Consider the following 17,003-nt stretch of genomic DNA (forward strand, 5'->3'; position numbering starts at 1 on the left):
ACCGCCCGGTACAATTATTATTATTATTTAGCAGGGCCCATATTGACGAAAATAAGAGTCATTCTTTCTTACAGTGGATGAGCGCGATGCCATTTGATAATGAAGTCATAGTCGAAACCGCTAACATTTCAGTCAGACCTCGCACACAAGAATTACAAAGAAACTGGTCAATTTGACCCTCAATGAGTTGATATACACATTACGTCTGTTGCCTTGAAAGAGGCGTGTGATTCGTACCTTCATTGTCCAGCCAGTGGGACGGGTGGTCAGGCGGGGAAGCAAGTACCTTCCCCTACGCGTGTGTTTTGTTCATGCTAGATATCCTCGTACTTCCGTTTTCTCCACCTCCCCTCACTCTTCAGATGTGTACGTGTGTTAACGCGTCTGACGGATGTGACCCATGAGAGAGAGTGTGTAAGCAGGTACTGGGTGGTTCTGAGGGCCGTACTGATTTCTTGCCTGAAATGAATATTTCTGGCCATGCGATACTAAAGATTTCGAGTGTACCATGACAATATCTACAGTACGTCCGAAATATGAAAAATGGTTTTCACGTATGCTTTGCATGTGCGCGGTACAACATTCCCCTTCTTCCTGTACATTCACATCCGAGAGACCGCTTACATGCTTCCTCCTAAGCGAGCTCGTATTTGCAGCATCATAATTATTGTAAGCTGAGTGAGGATACTCACCCAATGTTGCGGTCCCACAACGTCCGCTGGGTCCGAGGAGTCCAGACCCTGGAACACATAGCATACACTATTTAGAGCGCTAATAGGGTCGCGCATACACAATCCAAACTGGGAGAGTAGACGCACTGTAACAAGCTAACCTGTCAGTGTACATCCATTCAACAAAATAAACGACATATTTAATTAAATACAACACTAATGCAACATGTTCATAAATGTTATTGTGAATCGTTATGAAATGTCTTTCATTCTTCTTCAGTTCTCATCCAACATTTTAAAAAATCCTTATCGCAGAAAACGGTCCACTGATAGTATACATCACACAAACATGGCTGTTGTTCGCCCCAAGTTTATATTCTAATACAAACAAAACGGATAATTTGTGGTCACACACAGAACAAAAACAGTATTTAAGATAAACCATGTTGGCTAAAAATGATCTTCCTATAACAAGCCCTTAGTCAGACTAACATATAAGAAGAAATATCATTTTCTTCCTCCTCTCCGAACCATGTGACCTTGCCGCGGTGGGGAGGCTTGCGTGTCCCAATGATGCAGATAGCCGAGCTGCTGGAGCAACCATATCGGATGGGTATCTGTTGAGAGACCAGACTAACGAATGGTTCATCGAAAGGGGGGTAGCAGCCTTTCGGTAGTTGCAAGGGCGGCAGTCTAGATGATTGACTGATACGGCCTTGTAATAATACTCAACATGGCTTAGCTGTGTTGATACTGCTACACGGCTGAAAGCAACGGGAAACTACAGCCGTAACTAACTCCCAAGGACATGCAGCTCTCTCTGTATGAATGATATACTGATGATGGCTTCCTCCCGGGTAAAATATTCCGGAGGTAAACTAGTCCCCCATTCGGATCTCCGGGTGGGGACTACACGAGAGGGGACGATCATCAGGAAGATGGATACTGACATTCTGCGAGTCGGAGCGTGGAATGTTAGAAGTTTGAATCGTTGTGGTAGGTTAGAGAATCTGAAAAGGGAGATGGATAGGCTAAAATTAGATGTAGTTGGTATAAGTGAAGTACGTTGGCAGGAAGAACAAGATTTTTGGTCAGGCGACTACCGAATTATCAACACAAAATCAAACAGGGGAAATGCAGGAGTTGGTTTAATAATGAATAAGAAAATAGGGCAGCGGGTAAGCTACTACGACCAGCATAGTGAAAGAATTATTGTCGTCAAGATAGACACCAAACCAATGCCCACGACAATAGTGCAGGTCTATATGCCTACTAGTTCAGTGGATGATGAAGAAATCGAAAGAATATACGAGGAGATAGAAGATTTAATACAATATGTAAAAGGTGACGAGAATCTAATTGTGATGGGAGACTGGAATGTAGTGGTAGGCCAAGGAAGAGAAGGTAGTACAGTAGGAGAATTTGGATTGGGACAAAGGAACGAAAGAGGAAGTCGGCTGGTTGAATTCTGCACTGATCATAATTTAGTCCTTGCCAATACTTGGTTCAAACACCACAAACGACGGCTGTATACGTGGACGAGACCTGGAGACACTGGAAGGTATCAAATAGACTTCATTATGATTAGGCAGAGATTCAGAAACCAGGTGTTGGATTGCAAAACTTTCCCAGGAGCAGACGTGGACTCTGACCACAACTTGTTGGTCATGAAATGCCATCTGAAGTTGAAGAAATTGAAGAAAGGAAAGAATGCAAAAAGATAGGATCTAGACAAGTTGAAAGAAAAGAGTGTGAGGGATTGTTTCAAAGAACATGTTGCACAAGGACTAAATAAAAAGGCTGAAGGAAACACTATAGACGAAGAGTGGAGAGTCATGAAAAATGAAGTCAGTAGGGCTGCTGAAGAAATGTTAGGAAGGAAGAAAAGATCAACTAAGAATCAATGGATAACTCAGGAGATACTAGACCTGATTGATGAACGACGAAAATACAAGAATGCTAGAAATGAAGAGGGGAGAAAAGAATACAGGCGATTAAAGAATCAAGTGGATAGAACGTGCAAGGTAGCTAAGGAAGAACGGCTGAAAGAGAAGTGCAAGGATGTCGAAGGCTGTATGGTCCTGGGAAAGGTAGATGTTGCGTACAGGAAAATCAAGGAAACCTTTGGAGAAAGGAAATCTAGGTGTATGAATATTAAGAGCTCAGATGGAAAGCCACTTCTAGGGAAAGAAGACAAAGCAGAAAGATGGCAGGAGCATATCCAACAGTTGTATCAAGGTAAAGATGTAGATAATTTGGTTCTGGAACATGAAGAGGCTATTGATGATGGTGAAATGGGCGACCCAATTTTGAGGTCAGAGTTTGACAGAGCTGTGAGTGACCTCAATAGGAACAAGGCACATGGAATTGATGACATTCCCTCTGAATTACTGACTGCCTTAGGAGAAACCAGCATGGCAAAGTTATTTCATTTAGTGTGCAAGATGTATGAGACAGGAGAAGTCCCATCCGATTTTCGGCAGAATGTTGTTATACCTATTCCCAAGAAAGCCGGTGCTGACAGGTGTGAAAACTACCGCACCATTAGTTTAGTATCTCATGCCTGCAAAATTTTAACACGTATTATTTACAGAAGAATGGAAAAACAAGTTGAAGCTGAGTTAGGAGAAGATCAATTTGGCTTCAGAAGAAATGTAGGAACACGTGAAGCAATCTTGACTTTACGTCTAATCTTAGAGCATCGAATCAAGAAGGACAAGCCTACGTACATGGCATTCGTAGATATAGAAAAGGCATTTGATAATGTTGATTGGACCAAGCTATTTATAATTCTGAAGATGATAGGGATCAGATACCGAGAACGAAGAATTATCTACAATCTGTATAAAAATCAGTCTGCAGTGATAAGAATCGAGGGCTTTGAAAAAGAAGCAGCAATCCAGAAAGGAGTGAGGCAAGGCTGCAGTTTGTCCCCTCTCCTTTTCAATGTTTACATAGAACAGGCAGTAAACAAAATCAACGAGAAATTTGGAAAAGGAAGCACAGTCCAAGGAGAGGAAATCAAAACCTTGAGATTTGCGCATGATATTGTTATTTTATCTGAGACTGCAGAAGATCTCGAGAAGTTGCTGAATGGTATGGATGAAGTCTTGGGTAAGGAGTACAAGATGAAAATAAATAAGTCCAAAACAAAAGTAATGGAGTGTAGTCGAACGAAGGCAGGTGATGTAGGAAATATTAGATTAGGAAATGAAGTCTTAAAGGAAGTAGATGAATATTGTTACTTGGGTAGTAAAATAACTAACGATGGCAGAAGTAAGGAGGACATAAAATGCAGACTAGCACAAGCAAGGAAGAGCTTTCTTAAGAAAAGAAATTTACTCACTTCAAACATTGATATCGGAATTTGAAAGATGTTTTTGAAGACTCGTGTGGAGCGTGGCATTGTATGGAAGTGAAACATGGACGATAACTAGCTCAGAAAGAAAGAGAATAGAAGCTTTTGAAATGTGGTGTTACAGAAGAATGCTGAAGGTGAGATGGATAGATCGAATCACGAATGAAGAGATACTGAATCGAATTGGTGAGAGGACATTGATTTGGCTAAATTTGACGAGAAGAAGAGATAGAATGATAGGACACATCTTAAGACACCCAGGACTTGTTCAGTTGATTTTTGAAGGAAGTGTAGATGGTAAGAATGGTAGGGGTAGACCAAGGTATGAATATGACAAGCAGATTAGAGCAGATGTAAGATGCAATAGTTATGTAGAAATGAAAAGGTTAGCACAGGACAGGGTGGCATGGAGAGCTGCATCAAACCAGTCTATGGACTGATGACTCAAACAACAACATCCTTTTCTTCAAGCCAACCTTATCCACCGCCCGAATTTGTAAAAAATAAAATTTAAAAGCAATCTTTGTATATGCTAACGTTTTGCCTCCACATGCAAAGTAATTTGTTATTTTCAAGATTATCACACATTCCTCGAAGAGTAATCCTATTTCGTTTAATGCCTAGATTTTCTGTTTGGTCTATCTTCCTTGCTGTGCTGGAGCCCTGTCTTGCTACAGACTTAGCGAAGTCGATCACATTAATAACAACAATTAGCGTCAGCTGCATCGTAATTTGGAACCATGTAACACTTTTCCACATTCCACAAAACAAACAGGATCTCCTTCCAACGATGAAGACGAATTTCCACGCGACATATCCACTGTCTTCTATACTCAGGATTATGGAATGAGAACTATTTGTCATTGTACATAATAGCGCCTTTCCGAAACCAGTTACTTCGGGGGAACCGAGAGAGTTGGCCGTACGGTTAGGATCGCGTAGCTGTAAGTTTGCATTCGGGAGATGGTGGGTTCGATGGCTTCCCGTAGTGCCCCACTTTTACACCAGGAAAATGCTGGAGCTGTACCTTCATTGAGGCGACGGCTGCTTCCTTCCCAATCCTAGTCCTTCCACATCTTTGAATTGCCGAAAACCTTAAATGTGTTAGTGGAACATTAAACTACTAGAAAAATAAAATACAATAAATACATCGGGGATTTTTGAGATGATGCTTGTACACGGTTTTCCGTCTAAAACCTGACCGCTCGCACGCGGCTGAGGCCCGGCCGGTCGGCTGGCTCCACCAGTACCCGCGGCCCACCTAGCTACAGTCGGCCTGCACCATGTCTTCTCTTCTTAAATATGTAATTCAGCATATGCAGTATAAGAAACCTCACATGAAAGGCTGGCAACATCGCCCTTCCGCAGCTAAACAGGCATAGTACAGGGTTAACACATTTCGACTGCCCTATCACAGAAACTACTCGCTATAACGCACACGTGGCTAAAATGGAGCAAGAAAAGATAGTAAGGAAACGACGGCGTTAGGAACGCCTGTCGGTATAAGATGTTACATAACTTGTAATTCCATATTTATTTGTGTAGTATTGGTGTAATATTGTCCACACACCAATGACCCAAGCTGTATATTAAAATTATGAAGTTACTTCTCAGGCAATCCTTTTTTCTATCGTTCTACTTTTTTCCCGCTACTTGTTTAACGTCGCACTAACACATCGATGATTTTCGGCAACAGGAGGATGGGAAAGGGCTAGGATTGGGAAGGAAGCAGCCGTGGCCTTAATTAAAGTAGGCCTATTAAAGTACAGACCAGAAGAGCCTCCGTGCTTCAGGCGGCAGCGCGCCGGCCACTCACCGCTGGGTTCCGTGGTTCAAATCCCGGTAACTCCATGTGAGATTTCTGCTGGACAAAGCGGTGGCGGGACAGGTTTTTCTCCGGGTACTCCGGTTTTCCCCTGTCATAATTCATTCCAGCAACACTCTCCAGTATCATTTTATTTAATTAATCATTGCCCCAGAGGAGTGCGACAGGCTTCGGCAGCCGGCACAATTTCTATCCTCGCCGCTAGATGGGGGCTTCATTTATTCCATTCCTGACCCGGTCGAATGACTGGAAACAAGCTGTGGATTTTCATTTTCAAGGTACAGATCAGACATTTTCCTGGTGTGAAAATGGGAAACCACGGCAAACAATCTTCAGGGCTGCCGATAATAGGAATGGAACCCACTATCTCCCGAACGCAAGGTCAAAGCTGCACGACCCAAACCGCACGGCCAACCCGCTCGGTACTTTTACGTCGCACCGACTTACCGATGATGGGACAGGACTAAGAATGCGAAGGAAGCGACCGCAAACTTAAATGAACTACAGCCCCAGCATTTGCCTGGTGTGAAAATGGAAAAACCATCTTCAGGGCTGCCGATAATGGGATTTGACCCAAACCATGTAAACATCTCGGTCGGTGAACAATCTATTAATTTCACAACATAACAGTCAACGATTTCTAAAATGTAGGAAACGGCATTATCATCCCTAAGGAGATCTGAATTGTACGTACTCATGATGTCGTCTAGTCACTCAAGGCGGTAACAAGCAATGGAGCCGAGCACCAAAACAGGAACAAAAGCATACCGCTTTCTCCTTAGGTTCGCAGGATGATAAACGAGCGACCGTGACCGTGCCATCAGAATATGTGTAAATTCATCAAAGCTTTCTCCACAATTTCCCAGGGAGGCAAACAGCCCAATAAAGATGATTCGTCCTTGGGCTACACATCAGACAGCCACTTCCACTGCTGGGTTGACCATAGTCTTCTGAACTAGCATCAGACTAGGGGTAGTCAATTCATTTGCTAACGTCGTCATAGCCGAACATGGATGATGCAAATTTTACCATTGAAAGGTGAGTTCACGTTTGTAGTTTGGCTTTACGGGTTGACAGTAGCAGTGTTAAAACATACAGCCAGTGATATTTCACCGACCCGGATAAAAAATAAAAAGTAGGCAAGAGTTATCAACCTTCAAAACTATTAAAACCTTCGAACAGTAACGTACCGGGTGAGTTGGCCGTGCGATTAGGAGCGCGCGCTGTGAACTTGCATCCGGGAGATAGTGAGTTCGAATCCCACTGTCGGCAGCCCTGAAGATGGTTTTCAGTGGTTTCCCCTTTTTCACACCAGGCAAATGCTGGGGCTGTACTTTAATTTAGGCCACGGCCGCTTCCTTCCCATTCCTAGGCCTTTCCTATCCCATCGTCGCCATAAGACATATCTGTGTCGGTGCGACGTAAAGAAAAAAAACACAGTAACGTAAGTACATGTTGTTGCTGAACTCGCGATTATAGCCACAGGATTTCTGATTTAACGAGGAATTCAAACTTCATCTGAGGTGAAATTTAATTTTAAAAGTACACATTCCATGACCGGGGTTCGAGCCGTAGCCGGCTTAGTGTGAAGCCAATGACAATGTGACTCACCTACTCACATGAAAAACTTATGTATGGAATATCTCAATGCTCACCACCGTATAATGTATATTATACGTAGTTTTTCCCACCATTCTTTCATTTCAGTGTTCCGCAACCGGCGTAACTTTGCACGCTGAAAGGTTTGACGTGAACATGTACACATTGTATTAATGATAGAGTTTACACGGCTGCTGTATTTCATATGCTTGTATTTTATTCTCTGCCGCAGCAGTGATGAATTAAGACGATTTTTGTTTACCTTTATTTATGTATTCTAAGAAATTAATGTAAATTATTTGTACACAGCTGCTATATTGTCGTTTTGCTTATTGGTACACCCCTACCTCGGCACTATGCAGCTTGTATGTTGTCTTTGCCACATGTTCTGTGTATACGTGTTTTTCTCAAAACTGCTGGGATTAGCAAATCCTTAGCTGTCCTTTATTACTTTGTTACGTTGTCTTGATACTTTTCCCTGTTAGTGATACTCAACTTTACACTTTCTTCCTATACCGATTCACTGATCCACTGTTAGACTTCACTTTGAAAAGCATAGGTGCCGTGTCTTGAAATTATTGCAAGTTATATCACAGCTGTGCTCCGAAGTAGTCCGAAAATTGTGATTGCTGTTCAGCCTTATTATAATTATTATTTATTTATTTATTTATTTATTTATTTATTTATTTATTTATTTATTTATTTACTGCACACTACAAGACTTAGTGTCCCAATTACAGTGGCACTACGTCACATAAACTACAATTAACATGGCGGTACTTATATCTAAACTATATTCTACAATTTTATCTAATCACCTACAAAACTAATATAAAATATCAAAGTATTTCTCTAAAAGCTAAAGAGTCTTATATTATTGCGATTAAAAACACCCGACAACGTAAAATAATAAAAGAAATGAATTATTATTATTATTATTATTATTATTATTATTATTATTATTATTATTATTATTATTATTAGACTATTTAATTTTTCAAGATGAGGAAATTCCCTTTATGTAGTGTTCCATCGGCGTGTACAAGTAGTGAAAGCACAGAGACCGGAAAGAGAAACACAAATTTGTAACAGTTATTTTTCTTACATCTTTTTCTGGTGCGGTAATAAAATATACTCAATCCCCGAGGGTATCGTTTGTGGTGAGAAACTCAGTAATGCTGCCATGGTTGCTAGTAAAGTGAAAGGGCAATTTTAACAAAACATTCTACCGTGGCAAACAAAACATGTCAATTACTTTTGTCGGTTGTTGGAACAAACACAAAAATCAAAGAACGTTCACGACTGTAACAGTAGCCTACGGGTTTCGGGAAAGGTGCAGCAATTTAGCGATAAGGTAGCCGAACTTATGAAAAACGCCAAACGTCCACAAACAGTAGGTAAAACGTTATTAATGCCTGCTTGTAAAGAGATGGTGAAAATAGTCCTGGGTTCAGAAGCTGTTTGTGAAATTTCAAATCACAATCAGTCGTCGATTTATTGACATATCCGCTGATACTAAGACATGACAGTGAAAATCAACAGCAGTCAGAAGTTCTCACTTCAGATCTACTAGTCCACCGTTATTAGCGACCACGCAAAACTTCTTGTTTAAATTCGGTACATCGATGGAGAATCTCATTGCAATTACTGTCCTTTTTTTTTTTTTTTTTTGCAAAGAACTTCCAGCGCGAGCCACCGTTGAAAAAATATTTCGTTGATTGCATGGCCACATGATTGCGGAAATAAAGCTATGATCAACCTAACTAATGAACTTTTAGAAATCCTACAGCAGAGGTTCAAGAATTATTTTGAAGACAGTGTTCCAGATTTCGACTGTGTTCGCCATCAATTCGTTGCGAATTCAGAAGTTCGTCCGATTAATACACAAGGGAAACTCGCAGAGTCAAAAGCAGACACAATATTGAAATTTAAACTTCTCAAAGTGCCCTTGAATATATTTTGGTTGGCAATAAGAAGTCAATATCTATCTCCTAGATGACAGCTGATATATTATTACTATTTTTAACTACGTATTTGTATGAATATGGCTTTTCGACGTTCACTGAAACTAATCAAAGCATAGAGACTCAGATCCGTCGATGAAGAAATGAGACTTGCATTGTCAACGAGTCAACCACGGATCAGTCGCTTGCTTGCAGCTACGCAGGCGCAAGGTACGAGTATTTATTTAATAGACAGACAGTAATACAGTATAATGTTTCTTGTATTCTACATTCTAATAATAACAACAATAAATCTATTTTCGCCTGCTTCTCGCACCTTCTTCCCGAGGCCCTGTCCCTCCCACCCCATCTTCTCTCTCTTGATGTCTTTCCTGCCACCGGCTTAATCAAGGCTCTATTCACAAGATGGAAATCTCAGACATGGAAAGTAGTAAGAACGATTGTACGAGCAAACAGGCGGGAATAATGACAGGATGGCTTTCGCAATGAAGTGATATATGGCGAATTTTGAAATGTTAGTGGTTTAACGCTCTTTCGACAACTCAAGGATGGGAAAGGGCAGGATTTGAAAGGCAGCAGCCGTGGCCTTAATTAAGGTACATACCCCATCATTTGCCTGGTATGAATACCGGAAACCACGGAAAACCATATTCAGGGCTGACGATTGTGAGATTCGAACCCACCATCTCCGAATGCAAGGTCACAGCTACACGAACCTGCGGCCTGCTCGCTCGGTAATTAAATATTAACTCGATGGATGAATGCGAGTGCAACAATCATATTCACTGGTGGGGCCATATAAGGCAAATGGAGATCATCAAGAAGAATAACAGAATAACCCATGAAGGGCAGAGAGAGACTTGTGAGGCTTCTAGACGATTTCAAGGTAAGAAGTAGAGAAGTATATGCCACGGTGGTAGTTGTGCTAAGATTAATCACAGCCACTTGCAGGCTTAGCGTTGAACGCCATAACTATCTATTATGAAGACATAGGTTTGTGTACACTTCTTGACACAAAAATTGAACGGATTCTTACACAGAGGAATATCAGCGTCGAACTTTGCATATCTCGTTCCGTGCCATAGTCTATCGTAAAAAAATATTGTTTTGTCTTTTTCGTTAACATACATCTGTCCAATAAACTCCTGGCTGTGCTAGGTAGTTAGCAGTGTTTGTGGCAATTAGTAGCGAATGTTATCGTATAAACTTGTTCTAAAATCATGAAAGTGCACTCTTCTCCTGACAAAGTGTGCATAAAATTCCGTGCACTAAATAACTACATATATATATAATGATCTGCTCCTTTCTTCCGGCGATGCCTGTACTCAGACATTTTCAGCCGATCAATTTTTGTGTCAGGAAGATGTATGTATGTCATGTTATTGGCCTTACGCCACACTAACTACTTTCAGGGTTTTAGGAGACGCCATAACATGTATGCAACAAGTTAACTGACTAAGGCAGTCTCAGAAATGTTAATATTGCGAATGTTTTACAAATGAGTCTTAACAACATTAACCAAGAATATAATAAGCTCTTCGCCGATTTCGTACAAAGATAGGACAGGAAAACGGATCTATGGAGATGGATTGTCAGAGGAGCTGTTGCTCTTATATCCATATTCCCAGCCTTTGGAATATATTCACGGCCACTTGCCAGTTTAAAATGTGTCCGAGAAAATCATGGCAAGTGACGCTATTTGGCAAGTTACCAACACGTCAAAGATGATTAACACCAACCTGATACGATGAGAAAATACAGGGTGATAATCAATATTCATTACCACTCATCCACGTTCAGTGCATATATTTGATACAAGCCAATAATTATGGCTCAATCAATAACAAGCACAGGTTTGAGCAGGCGATCCAGGTTACACCCGTTAATAACTTACTCATATGTAGCAGGAGATGTGTAAATCACAGTACTCTGTTAGAATTTAATTCCTGTACAAAAAAAAAAAAAAAGCCGTAAGTATTTTAAAGGAACGAATATTGAGGCTTTCTCCTTTTTTAAATTCGCACACTTCGTTATTTTTAGGAATTAGACTTAAACCTTGCCATTTTTAAAACCTGGGTTACTACCCACGAACCTACCTTTAAAAAGCCCGTAGTATTGAAAGTACATTGTACAAAGAGATGCAATGAACCGGTGTCCGAACGGTGCTCTTAATATGGACAAGCGCTGTCGCCGTATGCTCGTATTGTACAGTAAAAGTTATAGGTAGACCTACAACCAAACAACCATTTTAAAAAGCGTCTTTCAAATAAGAACCCTACACTCTCTTTTTGGTTTCTAAACCGAATATTTCCTACGATCCCAGTAACAGAACCAGCTTTTGGGTGGCGAGGCCGTGTGCGTTTGCAGAGTTTCGCCCAGACGTGCCTTTCGGGCTCATCAGTTGGATTGGCACGCCCCTCCAAGACTCTGCTTAGCAGTGGCAGACCAACCGCGTCGTCCCGCCATGTTAGCAAATAGGGATTGCTAACCTGCTAAAGAAGTGAATTCTCCGTTTTCAAAAATATGTTCTCCCCATCGAGATACAACACTAAAAATGGCTTCCACGGCCGCAGACCTTACGATCCACGAATTCTGACTGAAGAAAATCCCTTTATGGTTCGTATTTAACTCAATTCGTCACATTCAAAGGCGATTTCAGACAAAATTCTTGCAGTTAAATACATAGGAAGACACCCAATTCGCAATAATAACCCGGTTTATTCGAACGCGACGCGATAACTAATGCAAGAGTCACACACAACTCAGGTGTGATCTTGATTTTACCCGGGGAGGGAGCAAGGTACCGAATTTGCATTTGCAAACTACTACTGTAGTTACAGTCGGTCAGCACAATATATAATGCAATAGACTTCAGAACTTGATCACCTGTGATTCATCACCTCGAAGCTAAGGGACTGACCGGCTTCGATGTGGCACCAAAGGACGAAACTGACGAAGTAAGATTGCGACTGAATGTGCTACGAATTATTAATATTCGGGTAAGGAAAAATGAGGACAAAGAGAGATGAGATTCGGTATTCTTAACAGGCGAAGAAAGAAGAACGGCAGAGTATACAATAGAACGCATAATCAGGAAAACCATATTATGCAGTATTTACAGAAAATCTGTGTTACTCTGCAATTATAAGGCTATTCACCGAAACACTAAGCAGGTACCCGACTCATTTATAAACTACTTCTTAGATTACCTCGAATTTAGAACATATCTATGGAACTTACTGGTACTGAACGGATTTTTCGACAATACCATCCACCACTATCTACTATGTACTGAAGTGTTAATAGGCTTAGGATGTAAACCATAGGTGCTCAACTGGGCGCCCGTTGAGGCTAGACTAGTGCAGCCGGGCTGGCGTGACGTAAATGGGGGCAACTTACGTAGCAAGGATACGGCACAGTGAAGCGAGAAAGCGAATACACTTTGCAGGAAGGGAACGGTGACGTTCGATTGTCATTACGAAGCTCTCCTCCACTACTCAGCGAAATGCTGAATGGGGTACAGTATTTAAGAAAAAAATCCGCTATAATCGCAAGAAAACCGACCTTTTCAAGATATTTCGGTTTGATTTATACAGCGCTCGATGTAAACAGTCAGTTATATTTTCCTATATTTATACATTCAAAAAAAAAAAAAAAAACAAATACGTTATAATTTTTGTTTAAGAATTTACAAAGGTACATGGTTTAAGCGTACAAGCTACAATATACAATTCCTTGGATGGGAATGACAGTATTTCCATTTCTTAAAAAGTAACTGCTATTCACTCACCAAAAAGTAATATATTTACATAATTCAACAAGTTTACTGCTAGGTTTTGCACACTGTTGTTGTGTTGTTTAAATTTGCCTGTTCACTGAATTTGAAAATAGTATTTAAAACTCATCAGGCGTCCGATGATAACAGCTAGCCTCAACTGTAAATGGCGAGGGAGTTTCATATCGAGTGGGGGCATAGATATTTACTATCCAAAATTAAAGTACAACAACAATGTAAATGTATCTACCAAATAGGTGTACAACATGTCTTCAAATAAATAACCTAACTGATGTTATTACCGGTAAGCATGATTGGATTGTTGGTGAGTTTATCAGATAATTTTAAACCAAGCTAACACACGCCACAGCTTATCCACCTTAACTCTGTATTTTATTATAAATGCTTCAAAAGCACCTCTTAAAATGCTCAAGATCCTGCAAAATAGGCTTCGGCAGTATGTAGATCGAGAACTACCTGAAGAACAAGCCGGTTTCCGCAAAGGTAGAGGAACCAGAGATCAAATTGCTAATATTCGCTGGATTATGGAGAAAGCAGGAGAATTCCAGAAAGATCTATACTTATGCTTTATTGACTATGCTCAAGCCTTTGACTGTGTCGACCACAATAAATTGTGGCAAGTAATCAAGACTATGGGAGAACCAGGTCATCTTATTTGCCTTATGAGAAATCTCTAATCTGATCAGGAAGCTACGGTGAGAACCCTATATGGAACAACTGAATGGGTCAAGATTGAGAAAGGTGTACGTCAAGGCTGCATATTGTCACCTTACTTATACAACTTATATGCAGAGTATGTGATGAGGAATGCCAAATTAGATGAAACAGAAACTGGAGCTAAAATTGGTGGGATACATATAAATAACCTTAGATATGCTGATGACACCACCCTTTTGGCAGAAAGTGAAGAAAAACTTAAGTATCTACTAATGAAGGTTAAAGAAGAAAGTGCAAAAGCTGGACTAAGGTTGAATGTCAAGAAAACAAAGATCATGGCAACTAAACCTATCACCTCCTGGCATATAAATGGTGAAGCAATGGAGGTTGTTCCTAGTTTCATCTACTTGGCTCCAAAATAACTGCTGAGGGCGATTGCAGCCATGAAATTAAAGAGACGCTTGCTCCTTAAGAGGAAGGCAATGGCCAACCTTGATAATATTTTCAAGAGTAGAGACGTAACTTTAAGAACGAAGATTCGTATAGTGAAGGCTATGGTCTTCCCAGTAGCAATGTACGGAAGCGAAACCTGGACAGTAAGAAAGGCTGAGCGCCGAAGAATAGACGCATTTGAACTATGGCGTTGGAGAAAACTCCTTAGAGTTCCGTGGACTGCGAAGAGATCTAATAAGTCCATATTACAGGAAATCAACCCAGGCTGTTCACTGGAAGGTCAAATACTCAGACAAAAACTAAAATACTTCGATTATATTATGAGAAAACATGATTCACTGGAAAAGACCTTAATGCTGGGGAAGACTGATGGTAACAGGAGAAGAGGGCGACAACGGAAAACAGTATATGACAGGAAGAAATGGCGCACTTTGGTCTATGGGGTCACGGAGAGTCGAAAGCGACTAAACGACTAACAACAACAACAACAACAACAACAAAATGTAATAGTGAAAACTGTAATTCATTACGTACATTACAAAATATTTGAGGTTGTAGGCCTAACTCTTTATTGTATCTGGTGAAAATACACAAACCGCAATGAACATAAGTAACTTATTTCTTACAACGTAAATTGAAAATGACGTGGATTTCTGCCCTCTTTCTTTCATTATTTTCTGCCTCGATTTCAAACTCGTGTATGGCCGCAGTTATTGAGAGGGATTGAGAGAACTTCGCCCAACCTTCACGACTTGTGACGTAACCACGTCGTTGTGGTTGAATAGCATACCGTCCCTACCGGGACAAAACCTATGAAATATTTTAGCTTTTAACTTTGGCCGGTAAGATTCCGTCATCTGAGGTGCAATATTGTGTGAATATTGTCAAGGCATTCTCGCTCTTCATAATGAACGTGCTGCTGGTCAGTATATCACCACAAATATGATCACATAGGAGGTTTTACCCCGGCAACGACGATACGCTCATCGCCTGCTGTGCTGGGCACCCGCGGGACGAAATGCCCAGCGTGAGTACCTCTGATGTAAAATATAGGTCTACGAGCAAACAGAAAGGCTGGAAAAACTTCAGAAAAAGGAACTTAAGCAAAAAGGTATGGGAACTTACGAGTGACAAGTTTACAAAAAATGATCAAGCATGACTGCTGACACAAACAGACGGAGACAATAGTAGACGTATTGGTATAGTCTATCATTAAGAATGAAGTTACGTTTTTACAATTTGTTTTCACGTCGCACCGACACAAATAGGTTTTATGGCGACAATGGGATAGGGAAGGCCTAAGAGAGGGAAGGAATCGGCCGTGGCCTTAATTAAGGTACAGTCCCAGCATTTGCCAGGTGTGAAAATGGGAAACCACGGAAAACCATCTTCAGGGCTGCCGACAGTAGGGATCGAACCCACTATCCCCCGGATGCATGCTTACAGGTGCGCGCTCGTAACCGCACAGCCAACCCGCCCGGTGAGAATGAAATTAAATTCGTTCAATCACCAACATTTTAGTGAAAGGTGATAGTCAAATTATTTACTCATAACAGTCTTCATTGGCAACAGCAAAAACAACGAAAGACGCAGAAATCACGCATGAAGCAGGTGCGGTATTGGTAGTTCATAATATATACGGCAAGCCGTTCAGTAGCCAACAGAAACCAAACGAGCAAAAAATCTATGATCTCACTAGACACATTCCTTTATAAATACTATCCTAATATATACAGAAAATGACCTAAAGGAGTCGGAGGTTCATTTGATCATTAAAATCGAGATGTTCTCAGAAACACACCATGCAGGTTCTGCAGATGTACGTGGAGCTGCGAATTACGGGCGGCATTTTAAACACATAATCTGATTCAAGCCACATTATTTGCTAGTCAGCTGCTTACACAAGACAGAGGAATTTACCTACTTCTGCGAGATATTGATACAAAGTCTGGGAAACTTGGTTGATCCAGTTCGCTTCAGCAGCAAGAATTCATGTTACTGTATTCCAAACTGAACTTGAAACCAATTTATTTGTGCGGCACAGTGCTGGTTGTGACCAGTCCCACGGCCGCACAGCACCGGTTTCCATACTAATATTATTATGCTAATGTTATGTTAATGTTAATAGTCGTATTCATACATAATTACGTGTTAGTTCTGCTACATTAGTTAAATATGCATAGTGGGACTTAACATACAACACTGAAATAAAAGACCAGCACAACGTCAACAGTAACTGGAGGGCCTAACATATGAATGACGAACTAGTAGAAAACATAAGCACTTTTAAATGGAATTAAAAAGAGCGTGAACGAGCTAAAATTCCACAACCTGCCGGAGTACCATAATGCGTTTTGTTATTTGTTTTACGTCGCACCGATATAGACAGCTCTTATGACGACGATGGGATAGGAAAGGGCCTGGTAAGGAAGCGACAGTGGTCTTAATTAAAGTATAGCCCAAGCTGTCACCTGGTGTGAAAATGGGGAACCACAGAAAACCATCTTCAGAGCTGCCGACAGTGGGATTCGAACCCGTTATCTCCAGAATACAAGCTGACACTACATCACCCAACCCGCGTAGCCATATGATGGTACAGAAGTGAGAGACTGATGATGGCATTGCTTCTTTGCGGCTGAAATACACCCTAGAGAAGGGGAAAGCGAATATTTCACCTCTA

The 17,003-nt window shown here is 40.9% G+C and overlaps 1 protein-coding gene across 1 annotated transcript in view; it reads right to left on the minus strand.

The window, feature by feature from the left end:
* Nucleotides 1-620: 620 nt before the first annotated feature.
* Nucleotides 621-17,003, minus strand: part of LOC136874380 (uncharacterized) — a 400,009-nt gene continuing 383,626 nt past the window's right edge. The window contains exon 5 of the mRNA XM_067148016.2: nt 621-740. Coding sequence (XP_067004117.2) covers nt 621-740 — 120 coding nt within the window. The remainder of the gene's footprint in view (nt 741-17,003) is intronic.

This window comes from Anabrus simplex, chromosome 5, assembly GCF_040414725.1.
Source record: "Anabrus simplex isolate iqAnaSimp1 chromosome 5, ASM4041472v1, whole genome shotgun sequence".
NCBI lineage: Eukaryota > Metazoa > Arthropoda > Insecta > Orthoptera > Tettigoniidae > Anabrus > Anabrus simplex.